The 18,192-nt window shown below is 69.3% G+C and overlaps 1 protein-coding gene across 4 annotated transcripts; it reads left to right on the top strand.

Annotated features, from left to right (window-relative positions):
- The first annotated feature begins 1,864 nt into the window (after window positions 1-1,864).
- Window positions 1,865-17,795, top strand: TNNT3 (troponin T3, fast skeletal type). 4 transcript variants are annotated; one of them, XM_036221497.1, is made up of 17 exons: window positions 1,865-1,910; window positions 4,301-4,332; window positions 4,468-4,481; window positions 4,934-4,951; window positions 6,085-6,102; window positions 6,235-6,255; window positions 7,286-7,297; window positions 7,524-7,538; window positions 9,907-9,925; window positions 12,440-12,485; window positions 13,837-13,953; window positions 14,040-14,117; window positions 14,214-14,327; window positions 14,421-14,530; window positions 14,702-14,792; window positions 16,102-16,142; window positions 17,626-17,795. In XM_036221497.1, exons 2-17 carry the CDS (start codon window positions 4,316-4,318, stop codon window positions 17,678-17,680), a joined length of 786 nt encoding a protein of 261 aa, XP_036077390.1. In that variant the 5' UTR covers window positions 1,865-1,910; window positions 4,301-4,315; the 3' UTR covers window positions 17,681-17,795. The 4 variants fall into 4 exon arrangements, with proteins under 4 accessions (XP_036077390.1, XP_036077391.1, XP_036077392.1 ...); XM_036221498.1 differs by lacking the exon at window positions 16,102-16,142 and adding an exon at window positions 15,444-15,484; XM_036221499.1 differs by lacking the exons at window positions 1,865-1,910; window positions 4,301-4,332; window positions 4,468-4,481; ... (3 more) ...; window positions 7,286-7,297; window positions 7,524-7,538 and adding an exon at window positions 9,260-9,342.
- Window positions 17,796-18,192: the final 397 nt, after the last annotated feature.

Raw genomic sequence — 18,192 nt, 5'->3', positions numbered from 1 at the left:
CACAGGCCTGGCTCCCTGAGCAGGAGGTCACCGCTACCCAAAATAAAGCCTACCCCGTCCCGCTGACCTCAGCGCCCGCTCGCTGGCTCGGCCCCCTCGCCGACAGCACCTGCCAGAGGCCAAGGCCACTGAGCGGGCAGCCACCCTCCTCTGCTGGCTGCGCAGGGCCACTGCAGGGTCAGCGCCTAAGGGCGCCCCGGGCCGGGATGGGGGCGACAGGCAGCCCCGGGGAGCGAGGCTGGGGGCACGGGGCTCCCTAGGCCGAGCCTCAGCACAGCCTGCTGGCAAGGCCCGCTGCTCCCCGACATGCACATGCATCTGTGTGTTTAGGGCGGGGTGGGCAGTGAGGGGGGGTCCCCGTTAGCAGAGCCTGAGAAGGGACGTTGGCCCCTGCCCGGGGGAAGGAGGTGGGCAGGGCGGCCCCAGCAGCCACTCAGGGGCGTCCTACACGGAGCCCGCCGGGCGGGCGGCAGGTGGGCCTGCCAAGCCCTTGTCCATCCAAGGACCTGGACAGGAGAACAGAGGTGTGCAGGCCGGAGGAATTCGGAGTTCTGACTCTCCCCTACCCGCCTGCCCCTCTGTCCGGCAACAGGAATCCCCAAAACAGGAGGTGCTGGGGGCGCCCCCAGCCTCCCGGTGAGTTTCAGACTCCCGGGGTTGACACCCGTCCCCACCACGACCCGAGCGGGGCGACTGGCCCCCCAGCTCCTGCTCGGCTGCTTCCCCGGCAGGCACCGGACAGGGGAGGGTCTCCGTCTGCCTCCCCCGGCCGCGAGACTGTGGGCGCGTCCCTTGCTGTCCAGGGTCTTTGTCTAGGGTCCTTGTGGCCTCGCCTCCAACTCGTAGGGATTGGATGGGGTGCCAATGAAGGCCTTCTGGAAGCTTCCGAGGACCCAGAGCAGGTGTGAGCTGGGGGTGGCTGGGGCCGGGGCGTGTGAACCCCCTGCTGGCATCATCCTGAGGTCTGCGCTCCAGGCCCCCAGGGAGCAGGGGCCGTTACTGTGCACCAGGCCACCCCACGGGCCCCCGTGGGCCCCACCGTCTGTGCTCGGGGGATGTCGGGCTGCTCCTGCCCACTCAGGCCTCGGTTTCCCTGATCCGAAGGGCAGGGCTGTGGGAGCGTCTGGCCTCGCGGGTGAGCACCGTGTGGGGCTGGCGGTGCCCCCAGAGTCCAGACGAAGCCGAGCCCAGCCCGGGGACGGAGGCCTGCAGGGTCTGCACCCCCACACGGGCACTCGGGGTTCACTGAGGGGCGGCCCCCAGCCACGCGGCACTCTGCACACCCCAGTGGCGTTCACCCTGAGGACCTGGTCCGGCCACTGCGCACGGCTCGGCTGTGACGGGGGCCTGGCCGAGGCCTCTCCACGGAGGTGTCCGGGACACTTCCTCCAACAGGGAAGCGGGTGGGCTCGGCGTGGCCTGCGTGTGCAAAGCCTGCGTGTGCAAAGCCTGCGTGTGCAAAGCCCCACGGTCGCCCTGGACCAGCGAGGCAGATGGGCTGAGGGACTTGGGGCCCCAGCCCTGGGGACCCCACACCAGCCTGTCCCAAGGACTTTGCCGCGTTGCCGTGGCCACCCAAAACCTTCCTTCATCCTCAGCCACCAAGAATGTGCCCGTCGTGGGGGAGGGGTAAAAATAGAAGCTGACACTTCCCGGGGGGGCGGCGGGGTCCCCTTCTGCCGCCCCGTGCCCCGTGCTCGCCTCCTCTGCTCTTCCTATACTTGGTAAGGGGCCTGCTGGGGCACGGCCCCCTCCCCCCCGCCCCGCGCACCCTGCCACCCAGCCCCCGGCCAATCGGCGGCCGGGGAAGATCAAGTGTCAGTATAACATGCGGGTGCGAGGCCGAGTGGCCAGTGTCCGAGCCGGTCCTGTCCACAGGGAGCTCAGCCTTTCTGCACGCTCAGCCGCAGGTGGGTATGGCCACGAGCAGCCAGCCGGGGGCCGGGCAGGGCCACGCGCTGGGGGCCCCGAGGGCTCGGCCGCGCTCCCACGCATCTCGGTGTTAAGCACGGTGGCTCGGCGAGCCCCGGAAGCCCCCCGGAACCCTGCGGGGTGTCTTGGGGTGCCGGAACGATGTAGAGGGGGCTGCTCCGAACAAGAACATGGGGCCGGCGGAGGCCCCAGGAGGAGGACGGCGGGGCTCAGGGGTTAGGGGTCGGTCCCAGGCCGGAGCTGGAGAGAGGCGAGGGTTTGGGGACCCAGCGGCCGGGGCCCCGAGAGCTGCTGGCCTCGCCGGCCTCTCCGCGGGGCGGCCAGGCAGCGGGCACCACGGCCAGTGACCCCAGAAGCCCGGGCTCCGGGCCCTGGGTGGCCGCTGGCTCCACCAGCTCCGTGCGGCCATCTGCACAGACAGCTCGGGTGGGGGATCGTCTCGTCCGCCTCTGGGCACAGTGGCCGGGACGCACGCCGTCGAGGAGGCCGTAGGCAGGGCCCGGCCCGGGCAGGGCAGAGGGGCGAGTGGGAGCTGGACCACGGTCTCGCCTGCCCAGGGGCCCTGTGCCCCCTCTGCCCAGGGGAGCATCGCGCCCTCCCCCCCACTCCCGGTGTCCCCAGTGCGTCAGGACTCAGCTGCTCCTCCTGATGCCACCCAGACCAGTGTCCCCCAAGGAACGCTGACCTCAGAAGCTATTTCCACCTCGCCCCTTGGAGGGCAGGACGCGAGGCGGACACCTCCTCAGCGGTCACGACGCCATCCCTGCCCTGGCACACTCCACCCTCACCCCTCCCCGGCGGGCGGGGCGAGGGGCCCCGAGCCCCCCTGGGGGCGGCCTCCGCTGCCTCGCCCTCCGCAGGCCCCTGGGGGGGCCACCCCGAGCGTCCTGGGACTGCCCCACGCTGAGGGCCAACCTGGAAGACCTGAGCAGGCCCGGCCGGGCCAGGGCCCGAGCCGACAGCTGCCCTCGGGCCCCCCTCCCGCCGCCTTGGGTTTCTGGGCGGAGGAGTCTTGGCTGATTTGGGCACCTATTTCTGGACGTCTCAGCTGCCACAGGCTCCTTAAAAATAACCCGGCCCTGGGCACGGGCCACGGCCGCCCCCTCTCAAGGAGGCTGACAGGTGTTGGGGCTGCTGGGTCAGCGCTGGGCACTGCGGGGTGAGGCCCAGGCCCTCACTGGCCCCCCCGCCCCCCGCCTTCCAGAGGCCGTGGGGCGGAGGCCGGGCGGCCGGGGGTCAGCGAGACCCCGGCTGCACGCAGGGCAGGAAGCTGTGACTCGAGGGGGCCGCAGAGGCCGAGCGGGCAGTGTGTGCATCCCACACGCATTTTCACACGATGAACCGGAGTTCTTACACGAGGCTCCCGGGGGCCGCGGCTGTGGCCTTCGAGGGAGCAGCCGGCCATGCGCTGTCGTGGACCGGGTTGTTCGGAGCCCCCAGGCCCCGGGCCGCCCCGGGCGTGCGGGGGGGCCAGCGCACCGGCAGTCAGTCCTCGAGCCGCTGGCCCAGCGCCGGCCGCACCTGGACACGTGCGGCCCGGCCGGGCACGGCGCTTCCCTGCAGACGCCGGCAAATTCGAGGGTGTCCAGGGGGCCTGGGAGCGTGGCTGGGGCGGCGGATGGGGCTCTCAGCACACGGCGTGGGGGGGCGGGCACACACACGGGAACACCCCCGCCTGTCCCGAGCTCGGCCGGGTGAGGGGGCGGCGGGGCGGAAGCTCGGGCATGCCTGCCACTGTAGAAGGGGGGCTTATGGAGGCGTGCAGGGGGCCCCGGCCCCCCGAGAGGACGTGCAGGGCGCCCCGGCCCCCCGAGGGGACGTGCATCCTGGAAGGGCTGCATGGGTCCGAAAGGGCACTCGGGCCCGGCCCGGGAAGAGCGGCCCTCGTGGGGCCCGTGCGCCTGTCTCGGGGGGCCGGGCTCTGTGGTCGAGGGCCTTTGGGGGAGCCCCCACCCCAGCACAAGGCCAGGCTCGGGTCAGCACCGCAGGATGGCCGCAGCGTCCAGGGCGGCCGCGCAGGCGCCACACACTCTGGAGGGGCCTCCTCGGCAGGCCGCAGAGGACGTGGCGGCCCGGGGAGGGGGTGGGCGCCATGTACAGCCAACATCCCGTCCAGCTCAGCGTTCCAAGCCCCCGGCTGGAGCCACGGCAGGACGCGGCGGGGGGGATGGAGTGTGGGGCCTCAGAGGAAGTGGGGGGCCTCGCGGAGGCCGGGGCGCGGGAACGGGCCCACCCAGGGCTGGGGGACGGGGCCCCCCGCCCGTCCGCGGCTCTGGCTCTCCCCTCGTGCGCCCGGCCCCCACCCATTCCGGCACCTCTGGGCCAAAGAGCCTCAACGCCGGTGGTCTCCCTCCCCCCCTCCCCGCAGGAGCAGCCTTCCGCCATGTCTGACGAGGAAGCGTGAGTACCGTGGGGCCGCCCCTCCCGCCCGCGGACCCCGGCCTCGGCCTCGGCCTCGGCCCAGGCCCTGCTGGCGTTTTTGAGGATGGGCAAAGCCCCTCACCCCCCCTCTCTCTCTCCGCCCCTGCCCCACAGTGAACAGGTGGAGGGTAAGTGTCGAAGCCACCTCCTCCCCGTGACTCCTCCGATGGCCGATGTCACCCCGGACTGGCCCGGGTCACTGGGCTCCAAAGTGACCCCCTCTGAAATGGGCTCCTCACTCTTGACCCTGTACCCAAGGCCTCCTCTTCCTCAAAGGTCATGTGGTGGTTCTTGAACCCTGCCCTCACCCCCAAGCCTGGCCCCGGGGAGCCCCAGCTGGGGAACCCCAGGCCCGGGCGCTCCCCGGGCGCTCCCCGCTCGCTCCCCCAGTAGGACATGAGCACCCGGGGCCCCGAACCCTCCCCAAAAGCCACTGCCATCGCCAGAGCCTCTTCCTCGCCTGGCGCCCAGAGGCCTGTTTTGGGCCTGAGCACCCCAGTCATTGTCGGGGTCCAGGCCTGCCTGGGGTTGGGGGGCGCCCTGCTAATGCACCCCTCCCCTTCGTTCTGTCTCTCTGCAGAACAGTACGAGGAGGAAGGTAAGTAGGGAGGCTCCTGAGCCCCCACCCAGGGCCTCGACCCCCTCCGCCTGCTCCTCACGCCCCACAGGACCCCGTGGGCCCCCAGGCTCAGCGACTAACAACCACCCTAACCTCCAGTCCTTTTAATGGACTGCGAGCCAACACTCATCGGTCACTCATTAACCCCACACCAGCTCGTGTCCACGGTGTGAGCCCTGGGGTCCAGCCACCGAGCCTCGCTCACATGGAAGTCAGGGCCTGGGCATGCGGGCCATGCTGCGCCGTCCCCCTGTCCCCGTCTCCATGTCCCCCCGTCCCCCCGTCCCCGTCCCCGTCCCCATGCCCCTCCGTCCCCCCGCCCTGGCGCCCTCCCCTTCCTCACGCAGCACGGAACCGCCAGGCGTGACCCGCAGCCCCCTGCCCTGGGGCCCGCCTGGCGCCTGTGGGAACCTCGGCCGTGCCCGGGCAGGCACACCTGGGAGCCGCGCAGGGAGGCGCTTCCCAGGCTCGGGGGGTTCCCAGGCCCTCCCCAAGCCCTGGCACCCGCTCAGCCCGGGGCGCGTTCACGCGCCTCGCCGAGCAGGCTCCCCTGTGAGGCCTTCGGGGCGCTGTGTTTTGAAAATATTTTGAAAACACTTGGCTCCCCTAACAACATGAGCAAAACATTTCTTTTTTCTGCTGAAAAGGTGGAAAGACTCTTTCTGAGCAGGAAATGTGGTCCCGGGAGCCCCCCCGCCCTCTCCCGGGGAAGGCAGCGCGGCCGGTGGGCAGGGTACCCCTGCACGCATCCCTTCCCGGACCCTCAGTGCCGGGCACACTCGGAGCCACCGGCCCCCCGGACAGCCTCCTCGGCGTGGCATTCCCTCAGAACACATGGCTTTTGTGCCCTGTCCTCGCTCACAGCACCCCAGAGCCAGTCGTGGCCGGGCTGCCCTGTGCACGGATGCCACAGAGTTTGGGGCAGGTCCCCGGGCGGGGGGCTGAGGGCTCGGGCCCCCAAACAGCCTCGCCGAGGGCCCGCAGTGCAGGACTGGGGACCCCTCCTGCAGCCTGCTGTGCCCACGCCCCGCCCGGGGTGCTCGCCACCCCGCGCTCCCCTAACGGCTGCCCTTGTCCCCTCTCTCCCTCGGTCCCTGCGGCTCCCACCTCAGAGGAGGCCCAGGAGGAAGGTAAGTGGGGCCCAGGACGCCGCCCCCGCCCGCCCTGCGTCCTCAGTGACCCCCACCCCTAAGGACATGCGTGTGCTCCTGGCTTAACCCTCTCCTCTCTCCTCCGGCTGCCCGCGCCCGGCCCCCCCGCAGCTGCAGAAGTCCACGAGGCAGGTATGGACACGCTGGACTTCTGGTCCCCATGTGGGCCCGGGGCCTGGCTGGAGCCCGAACGGGGCAGGGGGTGCCAGGACACAGCGAGGCGCCAGCCAGCCAAGGGGCCCCACATGTGGCCTCAACATAACCCACTAACCCCGGCCAGTGCTTGCCCTGCTGGGGTGCCCTGACGCTGGGCGCTCCGCACCTCGGGCGGGGCCCGCACAGGGGGGTGGGTCAGCAGTGGACCGCTGGGCCACGCGCAGGATGTGGCCGGACCTTCCATCCCTGAAACGACCCCATGGCCCCAGGGCGGGTAGCTGACAGCCCACAAGGCGTCGGACGCTGGGCCAGGTCGGGGACTAGGCCAGATCTCGGGTGATCGGAAAGCCAGGGAAGGTCAGCCCCTGCAGGCTGGCCTTGGGGCGAGGGCTGGACCCCGGCCCAGGGCCACCTGCCCCTCGCACGGGCCCTTGTCACCTCCTGGCCACCCCTCCACCCTGCCCCGGGGGGCCGCCGCCTCAGGCTCTGGGTGGACGCCGGGGTCAGGAGCCGGGGTCAGGAGCCGCGCTCAGATCGGTGGACAGGCCCGCCGAGGACTGAGGCCCGTTGCCCTCACTCCGTCAGAGGCTGAGAAGGGAGGGGGCGTGGGTGCCCCTCTCAGGGAGGCGGGGGGCCTCCTCCTCTGGGCATGCTTCCCTGGGCTGCAGGGCCCCCTCCCTGGCCCCAGCCCCAGCCTGGGGCATGGACGTCCTTCCAGGGGCCTGAGAGCAGGCGGGAACCCCAACGTCCCCAGTGATGTCCCGACAAAAGCAAGAACCAGAGGGCAAAACGCCACCTGAGCCCCGATTTCCGCATCCGCGAGGGGGGGCAGGAGTGGGGGGCGGTGCCCCCGGGGCCTACACCCACCGCGTCTTGCCCGCTCCCCGCATGCTCCCTGGCCTCTGACCCTCCCGAGTGCCGCGCCCATTAACCTCGGATCCTCTCTCCTTTGACCTCTGACCCGCGGTCTTGCCTCTTGTTCCGTGGCCCTCCTTCCTCCACGAAGTTCATGAACCAGGTACGTGGCATGACTTCAGCCCTACGCGGGCGAGTGGACGGAGTAGGAGCCTGGCCGGGAAGGAACAAGCGGCCGCGTAACCCACTCACGCGTGGCCCCACGCCCCGCCCTGCCTGTCTGCCCCCCACCCCCGCCCCGCGCCTCTGCCCGAGGTGACTGCGGCTCTCTCTCCCCGCTTCTTGCCCTTCTCCCCGACATGCCGCCGCCGCCGCCGCCGCTGCTGCAGAGGAAGTCCAGGAAGGTAGGCTCTCCTCCCGGCCCCTCGCCCCTGCCCGCCCGCCTGCATGCTGCTCGGCCCCATTCCTGCGGGCTGGACAGGTTAGGCCTTGCGTGCTGGCTCAGGCGGGGCCGGCTGTTGGGGGACAGGCTTCTTCCTGGCCCCCCTCGCTGAGAGCTCTCAGGGGTGGGGGATGAGGCCCTGCCCAGGCCACCGGCAGGAAGGGAGGGCAGCCACCCTCGAGGCCAAGCCAAGTGTGGGCCCTGCGGGGAGCGCGGGCCTTGGGAGGTGGTCCTGGGTCCACTCAGACCCTTCGGCTCCTCCAGGGTGGGGTGGGGAAGGGCAGAGAAGGAGAGGCGAGGCAGGGCAGGCGGGTGGCAGGGTGGGCGAGCGAGCTGAGGTGTGAGGTCAGGCCCAGGCCCGAGGTGGGGACGGCGGCCCAGACGAGCCAGGGGCCTTGCGTGCGAGAAAGCGGGCCGTCAGGCCCGGACGGCCTGGGGCACACCGGCCAGTGGGGCGAGGGGGCTGTGGGTTCGAGCCCAGGCCCGAGCTGGCCCTCTGCTCAGACCCGCCATTCACGTGACACCCCGGTGGTGCTGTGGGGGCCTCCCCACTGGGCCTGAACCCCGAGCATGCATCCCCCCAACAACCACCCCCGCTCTTGCCCTGGCCACCCTCCCAGAGCCCTGGGCCTAGCCAGGCGCCCACAGAAGGCCAGGCACCTCTCCCAGCCCTTCCTTCCCCCCGCCGATCTGCTCTCTGCCCCTGCGGCGCCCCCGGCCCGGGCCACCTGCAAAGGGCTGTTTGCCAGTTCCTAAGCAACCCCACTGATCCGTGAGCTCCAGGGGACGTGAGGGGAAAACCCACCAAGTGCACACACAGGCCAGGGGCTGCGAGCCGGGACCCCCGCCCCGTCCCCAGACGGGCTTGCTGGCCGCGGCCCAGCACACAGCAGGGCACACTGCCGGGCTCTGCTGGAGCTCGGCTGGGGCCCCGGCCTTGTCAGCGCGACCGCAGGGCCCGGCGCGGGGACCGGGGGCAGGGTCAGCGCGGCCAGGACCTCCCCAGGGCCCCGAAGGTGGAGAAGGTGACAAGAAGCAGCCTGCACCAGAGGCCAGGGCAGGACGTTGGGGAGGCTCTGCAGGCTCCAGGCTGGACAGCCGGCCCCGCGGCCCGCGGGGACCCCGAAGGTGGCAGACGCAGGCGTGGGAGGGGAGAAGCCTCTTCTGGGCCAGGGGCAGGCCCCTGGGGGAGGCAGCAGCCCTCGCCCTCAGGGACGAGCAGGCGCAGGCCACCTTGGGGCACGGTGGGCGGCAGGCTCGGGCTCCCTCGGCCCCAGGCTGGGACCAGCGAGGCTCCCGCAGGCCCGAGGCCCCAACGGGCTTTGTTCTAGACCCGCTGGGTTTGAGCTCAGCAAAACCCAGAAGTCAGGCCCCCAGGACGGCCTGCCCCCAGCCCCAAGGCCACGCTGCTGGGAGGGCCCCGGCTTCCCAAGGTGGGCCCTGCCCGCCTCGGCGGAAGGGCTCGGAGGGGCCAGCGGCCAGCAGCCACGGGGCCCCCCACTCACAGCGAGGCCTCCCGGGTAGGGGTGGGGTGCCCGCTGCATGGCCGCACCGAGCTCCTGCGCCCCTTCCGCGGCAGCAGCTCTCGGGGCCCGGCTGGGGCGCGACCGGGGGCCAGGCCGACGGCGGGGGGAGGGTCCAGGGGCCGCCCGCGCCTGCGCCCGGCTCCCGCCTCCCGCCAACGCTGCCCGCGGCCGCCGGCTCTTCTCTTGCATGTGCGCTTTCGCCCGAAGACGCCGCAGAGGAGCAGCAGGAGGAGGAGGAAGGTAAGGGCCGGGCCGGCGGCCGCCCCGACGGGGAGTGGGCCCGCCCGCCGGCTGCGCCTGGCTCCGGCCCGCTTCGCACGCATCGGCCGTGGCCGCCGGCTCAGCTGCGGGCCGCGCAGGCGCTGCGGGCGCCGAGCTTCCGGCCAGCGCGGGGCGGGCGGGGGTGGTCGGCGGGGACCGGCCCGCAGGCCGGGGGCCTGGGCAGGGGCCTCCCCCCCACCCCCGCCCCCACCATCTCCTCCCTCCCCCACCGCTCTCCCCACCCCTCCTGCCTCTCCAGGCTTCCCCGGCCCCCATGTCTGCCTCCTTCCCCTCACCCCTTCCCATGGCCTGGTCCCCGGCCCCAAGCTCTCCTCGAGCCCCACAGGGACTTTAGTGGGCCTGAAGTGGGGACGGGCCCCTCTGATCCTGGTGGGCTCAGCGGGCGAACAGGCAACCCTATACGCCTGAGCCCGGCAAGCGCCGCCCGGGGGGTCCCCAGGGTGCTGGGCAGGAGTGGGCTCCTCGGTCACACGGTCTCTCCTCCCCCCTTCTCCCCATGCTGCCTGGCGTCGTGGTGAGCAGAGGAGAAGCCGAGGCCCAAGTGAGTACGAGGCCCGGGTGGCTGGGACCCGGGGGCCCCCAGGGGAAGACAGTGCGCTCAGGCTCTGTGGGGGGTGAGGTGGCACCCAGCGCCCTGGAGAAAGTGGCCGCTTCTTCGCTCCTCGATTTGGGTTTAAAATTCTAGGGGTCCGACAAAGGCACTTTGTGCGAATGGGATCACTTGGGGTGGCCAGTACTGTCCCCAGAGGCAGAGACCTGACTCCACCAGGGAGGGCAGAGCTGGCCTCCGGTGGTCCACGCGGGCCCGGCTCTGCCGGGGTCACCCAGCACAGGCGAGGAGGACTTCCCGCCCCCGGGAAGGCAGACAGGGAGTCGGGGGACAAAGGGGGACAGAGGCAGGCCTCACGGAGGTCCCCTGGCCCTCTTAGCCCCGCCGTACCCCACTGTGCCTTGCCCTGCCCTGCCATGCCGTGGGGTCTCGGGGGGCCCTAGATGTGAACCAGACGTGAGAGCAGGGTGGGTGGAGGGAGGGCCTCGCCCCTGGAACCCACTTCAGAACAATGCCTCGACCAGGCCCTCCCCCCCGCTCTGCGACCCTTCACTGCCGGGGGCCTCTGAGCCCCTGGAGAACCAACTTCCTGGCCGGGTGGGGGTCTTGTGAACATTCCAGAGATTCTGTTTTATCTGACTGTTGGGACTTCTCTGTGTGCAAGGAGCAAGCCCCCCAGCCCTCCGCCCGCCCGTGGTCCGGCTCCCGGGGCTCGTGGGACCTGGGGAGCGGGCCGAGCGGGCTGCCCCCACCCCGAGCCCGGGCCCCGCTCCCTCCGGGGCCGTTAGGGCCGTGAGCAGAGGGCCGGCGCGCGGGGAGCTCGGAGCCAGCCCGTTTCCGTCCGTCGCACTTTATTTTTCAGCAATTTTAAATAAAGCTGCCGGATCCCAAGATATTTCCTAGTTTTAAAAAAATGTTTGTGTTTTCATTATGAAAATAAAACACCTCATTAAAGAAAATTTGGAAAATACATAAAAGTCCAATGAAGAAGAAAAAAAAAATCGGCTATAACTCCCACCCAGCCAGCCAGACGGCGGAAAGGAGGAGAAAGAAATAAAACGCCTTATTTCTTCCTACTCTTTTTCCATGCATCGACCTCGGAAAAAAAAAAAAAAAGATTTAGGCTCTGAGCTGTTTTTCAAATACCGTACTGTCTATACAGCCTCGAATTCTGCTTTTTTTAAAATGTAGCACTATTCATAAGTATTTTTCCATGTTTTTACACAGTCTTCTTAAATATTTTGAATGGCCACATAATACTCCGTCAAGCGGACAAACCGTAATTTTCCTAACCGTCTCTCTGGTGAGGAGGTGCAGGCTTCCCCCAATATTTTACTATCATAAATAACGCTGGGTGGAAAGCATTCTCTGTGTTTCGGGTTATTTCCCTAGGCCGCATGCCCAGAACTGGAATTAATGGGTCAAAGAATCTGAACGTTCTGAAGGCTCTGGACGTCCTGCCAACTCGCTTTCCGAGAGGGGCCCCAGTGCGGTCTCACCGCGGGGTCTGCGCCCCACACCGCTGGCGGATGAGGCGGGGGGCCTCTCGGGGCTGTTTCCGTCACATTCCTTTGATTGCTGCGGGCGGCCCTCCCCGCCGCCCCCCGTTTGTTAACTGGTCCCCTTTCTTCTCTGCGAAGCGGTGGCTTGTGCCCTCGGCCCGTTTATCGGCGGCAGGCGGCCAGCCAGGTTTTCCTGATCGCCCGTGTGCATAAGGATATAAGTCTTCTCTGTGTTCGCTGGAAATATTTTTCTAGTCTGGACCGGTTCTCTCACCCCCTCCCTTTTCAATTTCTGCCTTTTTTTCACATACATAAGTTTTTCATTTGCGTGGAGTCATCTGGCCATCTTTCCCTCAGCGGGACCTCTGAGCTCAGAAAAGCGTTTCCTCGTCCAGAAGTTTGATCGATATTCAGCTCCACTTTCTTCTACGGCTTGTTTTAAAAAATCCTTGTTGTCGTTTTAACTCTTTGCTCCATCTGGAACGCATTGGGGGGGAGGGCGCGGGACGGAGGGCTGCCTGCAGGGAAGGGGGGCTGCCCATCGCTTCAACGGCTCTCTGCCCAGCCCCCTTCCTTTGGGCCCCAGAAAGAAAGATTAAAGAGAGGCCACAGAAACGCAGAGGCTTGAGGCCCGCTCCCGGCCGCAGGGACCAGTGCCCCCTCCTCCGGGGGACCTGCAGTGACAACCCTGCCTTCTGGGTGGCATCTGTTTAGACAAGGAACTGAGGGTGCCCTTCCTGGACAGTTGGGGGTGAAACGGGCCTCGACGACGTCCACAATCTGGCAACACAGAGGGACGCCACGAGGCCGAAGCTTTCTCGAAGGGGTCAGGCCGCCCCGGGGACAGTGGGGTATATGTCCGATGAGAACCAAGTTCAGGCCACGCGCCCTCAGCCGCGTGCCAGGGCGGGAGGGCGGGGGGCCCGCCTGGGGCCAGGCTGACCGTCCTGGCGGGTCCCCGCTTGTCCCTGCTCACGGGCCTCTCTCTCTCTCTCTCCTTCAGACTCACTGCTCCTAAGATCCCGGAAGGCGAGAAGGTGGACTTCGATGTAAGTCCACCCCCAACGCCCAGCCTCCGGGCTCCGGGCGGGGCCCGAGGGGTCACCTCTTCCTCAGGCTCTTCTGCTCCGGTTCCTTCCCGGACCAGAGGAAACCTCTCCAGTCGCAGGCCTCTCTCTCCCCCCTCCACCCGCCATCTGCCTCCTCCCCTGGTCACCTGTCAGGGCACTCGGGCACCCACGCATCCACCCCCCCCCACCACCCTCGCAGCCATTCATCTGCCCCGTCCCCCGCCCTCCGCCCCCCCACCCACCTGCCCACCGACCCGTCCTTCATCTCCTCACCCACTCAGTCTCCTGCGCGCACCCCCCTCACCCCGCCAGGCTCATTTCACACCTGACCACTCACCCACCCGTCGTCCGCCCGTTCCTCCGGCTGTCGTTCCTCTCTGCCCCTCGCCTCTTCCCCGCAGCCGCCCGCCCCTCTGCCCACTCACTCGCCCACCCTCACCTTTGCCCATCCTTTATCACTCGCCCGCTGAGCCACCCATCCACCCATCCACCCATCCATCCACCCACCCACCCATCCATCCATCCACCCATCCACCCACCCATCCACCCACCCACCCACCCATCCACCCACCACCCATCGATCCATCCACCCATCCATCCATCCATCCACCCACCCATCCACCCACCCACCCACCTATCCACCCACCCACCTATCCACCCACCACCCATCGATCCATCCACCCATCCATCCACCCATCCACCCACCCATCCACCCACCCACCCACCTATCCACCCACCACCCATCGATCCATCCACCCATCCATCCATCCATCCACCCACCCATCCACCCATCCACCCATCCACCCACCCATCCACCCACCCATCCATCCACCCACCCATCCACCCATCCACCCATCCATCCACCCACCCATCCACCCATCCACCCATCCATCCACCCACCCATCCACCCATCATCCATCATCCATCATCCATCATCCATCCATCCACCCATCCACCCATCCACCCACCCACCCATCCATCCATCCACCCATCTATCTGTTTACCACCTGGCTACCTAGCCATCTCTCACCTACACGTGACCACCCACGACCACCCATCATCTGTCCGCCCATCATCCATCCGTCCACTGTCCACACGTCTCTCCGCCACATTGTCTTGCTCGCTGGTTTCCTCTCCGCTGGTCCGTGCAGGACGCCCCTGAGGAGGTGGCGGCATGCTCAGAGCTGGTCCCTGCCCGGGGTGCTGGTGACCTCACAGCTGGGCTCGCCATCGGGGGAGGGGGAGGGCACCGTCCGTCCCCTGCGGCCCAGGGGTCGGGAAGGCCAGAGTCCCCAGAAGGGCAGTGGCCACGGGGCTGTGCCGCCCGCAGGACATCCAGAAGAAGCGGCAGAACAAGGACCTGATGGAGCTGCAGGCCCTCATCGACAGCCACTTCGAGGCGAGGAAGAAGGAGGAGGAGGAGCTCATCGCACTCAAGGAGCGGATCGTGCGTGGGGCAGCCCCGGGGGAGGCGACCGGGACCGGGGCCGCGGCCGCGCGCGGGGCTGGCGGCTGACCGCGTGTCCGCCGCAGGAGAAGCGCCGAGCGGAGAGGGCCGAGCAGCAGCGGATCCGGGCCGAGAAGGAGCGGGAGCGGCAGAACCGGCTGGCGGTGAGGCGGGCGCCCTTCCCGCCCGCCCGCGGGCCCCGGGATGGGGGGCGCCCCCGCCACGGCCCCGCCCTGAGGCCCTGCGCACGGTCTCCGCAGGAGGAGAAGGCCCGGAGGGAGGAGGAGGACGCGAGGAGGAGGGCCGAGGACGACCTGAAGAAGAAGAAGGCCCTGTCCTCCATGGGCGCCAACTACAGCAGCTACCTGGCCAAGGTGGGTGTGGCGCCCGGGGCGCAGCCCGCCTCCACCTCCGGCCCGCAGCACCGCGCCCCTCCTGAGGCCCGCCCCCCCTGCGTGTCCCCTCAGGCTGACCAGAAGAGAGGCAAGAAGCAGACAGCCCGGGAGATGAAGAAGAAGGTTCTGGCCGAGAGACGCAAGCCACTCAACATCGACCACCTCAGTGACGACAAGCTCAGGTGGGGCGGGGCCGAGCCGCCTTCTTTGAGCCCGCCGCCTCGGGGTCGGCGCGGGGTCGGCGCGGGGCCGCCGAGGGCCGCTCTCGCTGGTGGCCGCGGGAGGGTGGCGGGCGGCCTGGGCCCTGCGTCTCAGGGCTTATCCGGCCAAGCCTGACCTTGGCCGCCTTGCAGGGACAAGGCCAAGGAGCTGTGGGACACCCTGTACCAGCTGGAGACGGACAAGTTCGAGTTCGCGGAGAAGCTCAAGCGTCAGAAATACGACGTGAGTGCCAGGCTCAGCGCCCCCGCCGCCCCGCGCGCCCGCCGGCCCGGCCGGGCCCCTGCGGCGCCCACGAAGGCCGTCCCCAGCTCCACGCACAGACCGGACCCTGTTCCTGCTCCTCCGGCCGTGCCCTGAGGGCGGCCCGCGGCAGTTGCAGGGAGGGGCCTCGGGTGTCCGCGTCGCCTGGAGCTGTAGAGGGTCCCCAGGGGGACACTCACTTTTTCTACTGCCGGCATGTCGCCTCTCGCAGTCCGCTCCGCAAACCCAAGTCCCGGCCAGGCCGGCTCCGACCCCCTGTTCCCTCAGGGCCCCCAGGAGCCCGGGTCCGGGCAGGCGGGGTGCTGCACTCTCGCCCAGCTGGGGCCCGGGGCTGGGGTGGCCGCCTGGTGTCGCCCGAGAGGGCCCGTGACACGGAGCGGCAGCGTGCGTGGGGGCCGCATGGGCCGTGGGGGTGGCCGCTGCGGGAGCCAGCGGGGTCCGGGCTCGGGGGCAGCGCGCCCAGCTGTCGGTTCTCCCCGGAGGTCGGCCTGCCGAAGCGGGGTTTGCCCGCGCAGAGCCAGGGCGGCCCCACTGTGCTCGGCCCGCGGAGGGGCCTGGGGCCCGGGCGAGCCCTGCCACCCGCCCAGCCCCGAACCATCTCGGTCTTTCTAGATCATGAACATCCGGGCCAGAGTGGAGATGCTGGCCAAGTTGTAAGTAGCCGAGTCCACTCTGGACCAGGCTCATAGTGTGCGATGCACGGTGAACCTCTCGCATGGCAAAACTCTGGGTCACAGAGGATGTCGGCGGCAGCGGGCACGGAGGCGAGGGGGGCCTCCCCTCTCCTCCCCCCCAGCTTCTCCCCACTGCTGGCGGCCTACTGGCTTCTGAGGCCGGCCTGCCGTCCCTGCGGGCAGCTGGGGAAGGGCCTTGCCTTCCCCAAGCCTCCCTCTGGGCAGTCAGGAGCGGGGAACAGCTGGGCCAAGGAGTGAGAGGGGACTCTGAGCTCCGCCCCCCGAGAGTCAGGGGCTCCGTTTGCGAGCCGCACCTCCCGCCCCGTGGCCCCTGCCCCGCACCCTGCCACAGGCTGCAAGGTAAGTGGTCAGCTCGAGCTGCCGCGTGTCAGAGCCCAGGTGACCAGTGCACGCCACCAACAGTAAGTCAGTCATGAGCCCGAGGACTCAGAGACGGTGTCCTCCAGCCAGAGTGGCCCCCGTGCGGCGCCGAGGGGGCCGGGCCGTGGCCGGAGCCCGCACCGAGGAGGGTGTGCTGGCCCACGTCCTGCCTGGCCCACTGGGCCTGTCGCGGTAAGGCGCCATGTTGTTTGCAGATCACCAACCTCAGGAGCCGCATCGACCAGGCCCAGAAGCAGTGAGTAGCTCAGCCGGTCCCTCGCTCCATGCTGGGCAGGTGGCCCTGCAGGACAGCCACCACTGGCCACCCGCGGCCTGGCTGCTCCCAGCAGTGGCCAGCCCTCACAGGGCAGTAACCAGACTAACCAGCCGCTCGAGCGGCATGCCCAGGCCCTGCGCCCCCTGCCCAGGCCCCCTTCCACCCTGTGCCAGGGCCCAGGACGATGGCAGATCGGGGGGCAGCAGGAGGCCCCTCCCCTGGGTGTGAATGGCTCTGGGTGTCCTTCAGACTGGCCCAGCAAAGCCAGACTGGGCTCCTGGACATACGAGCAGCATGTCACCTCAAAGGCGGCCTGGGACAGGGAGCAAGGAGGCCTGGACTTGCCACCAGCCCTCTGCACCCTGGAAGGTCAGCCCTGGGGCCCGGGGGACCCATGGCAAGCGCGCTGGGAGGGCCCGGGACCGCTGGCGCCGCCTGCGCCGGGCCCCGCGCCCCACGGCCGCCCGCCCCGGGGTTCGTTGCCAAGCCTGGCCCCTGAGCCGGTCACGGGTGAGACTGCACTGTCTCCAGGGCAGCCTGGAGTCGGGGAACATGAGGAGGTTACTCTCTGCCTCCTCGCCGCTCCCGGGGGCGGGGGTCACGCTAGAGAAGGCGGCACCCCGTGTTCCCTGGCAGGGGCTGACGCAGCATGGCACGTGTGTGCATGTGCGTGTGCGTGTGTGCATGCGTGAGCTCTCAGGCTGGTTCCTGCAGGGCGTGGGCCAGTGGCCATTATCGCCAGGCCTTCCCCCAAGGCCAGCCTCGGGGACTCCATGGCCTTTCCCAGACGGTTGTCCGAAAGGCCAGCATCGGGGCTCACACACCGTGGTCGTGCCACCCCCTCACCTGAGCCAGCACCCAGCTCCCTCAGACAGCAGGGGCAGGCTCCTGAGGACTGCCACCCCAGGGTGCTAGCCTCCTGACTCCAGGGTCCGGCTCTACCCGGTGGCCAAAGCCGGAGACAGAGGCCTCCCAGGTCCTGAGCCCACCCTCCGGGCCTGGCACCCTAGGATGAAGGGCATGTCCTGCTGCACCAGAGGCTGTGGCCCAGCGTGGCCGGAAAGTAGACAGCCATCTGCAGAGGCAGCTTCCTGAGCAGCCGGGGGTCAGCCCTACCTGGGCCCCTCTCACAGGAAGGGAGGAGGGAGGGCCATGGTGTCCCCACTTGGGGCCGGGGTGTCCCTGCTGGCTGAACTGGCCCTTCTAACCATACTAGCTGCCTCAGCACAAGGCCCCCCAGGCCCCGCTGGGCCAGGAACAGGTGAGTCGCTTCCGCTTGGATGGATGGAGCTAGGAAGGTGTGTGGGGGACTCTGGGGGCCGGGCCGGGCCCACCGCCCGGCCAGCAGCCTGGGTGAGCACAGACGCCAGGACGGGGCCTGCGACAGGCTGGAGAGGGGGCTCGGCCAGGGTCTGGCCCCGGACGGCCTGAAGCTCAAGACCAACTTGCTTCCCATTTGCAGCAGCAAGAAGGCCGGGGCCACGGCTAAGGGCAAAGTCGGAGGACGCTGGAAGTAAAGCCCTGCAGAGGCCCCCGAGGCAGAGACCCTGGCGTGCGCCCGCACGGCGGTGTCCGGCCCCCCGGCCCGGGCGCGGGGGGCTCGCTCCACGTCTCTGTCCTGGCTGCCCCCGCCTTCTGGGGTCTGTGAATAAAGCGATCAGACTCCCTTCCACCGGTGTGTGCTGGTTCATGGACGAGGCCCCCGGGGTGGGCTGAGGAGGGGCTGGGCCGAGGGCCGGGAGGGCGGAAGCAGTGGGGGCCCGAGCGACACTGGCTGCTCTTCTCAGGGGGACCCCTGGGCTGTGGCCGGACCTGTCCCGGGGCGCTGGCCACCGATGCCACACTGACTCTGCCGGCAGCTTTGCCCCTAGAAGCCCCCCCCCCACGTCCCCTCTTCCGGCCCCAGCCGAGGGCCTCGCTCCCCGCGGGCAGCCCCGTGCTGGTCTGGAGGGGGCTGGGGGGAGGGCCGGGTGCACAGCGGGAGGTTTCACAAACGTGCCCCAGCAATGCGGGGCAGAGGGGGCCCGCG

Source organism: Rousettus aegyptiacus, unplaced genomic scaffold (genome assembly GCF_014176215.1).
Source record: "Rousettus aegyptiacus isolate mRouAeg1 unplaced genomic scaffold, mRouAeg1.p scaffold_m13_p_5, whole genome shotgun sequence".
NCBI classification, from domain to species: domain Eukaryota; kingdom Metazoa; phylum Chordata; class Mammalia; order Chiroptera; family Pteropodidae; genus Rousettus; species Rousettus aegyptiacus.
Note: the sequence above shows the minus strand (reverse complement) of the source record. Positions and strands in the feature narration are given on the sequence as shown.

Bases quoted from the DNA above. Each gene is read 5' to 3' on its own strand.
- TNNT3 (XM_036221497.1), top strand. The intron at 13,954-14,039 runs GTGCGTGGGGCA...TGTCCGCCGCAG, and splicing joins TCGCACTCAAGGAGCGGATC to GAGAAGCGCCGAGCGGAGAG. The intron at 14,328-14,420 runs GTGGGTGTGGCG...GTGTCCCCTCAG, and splicing joins ACAGCAGCTACCTGGCCAAG to GCTGACCAGAAGAGAGGCAA.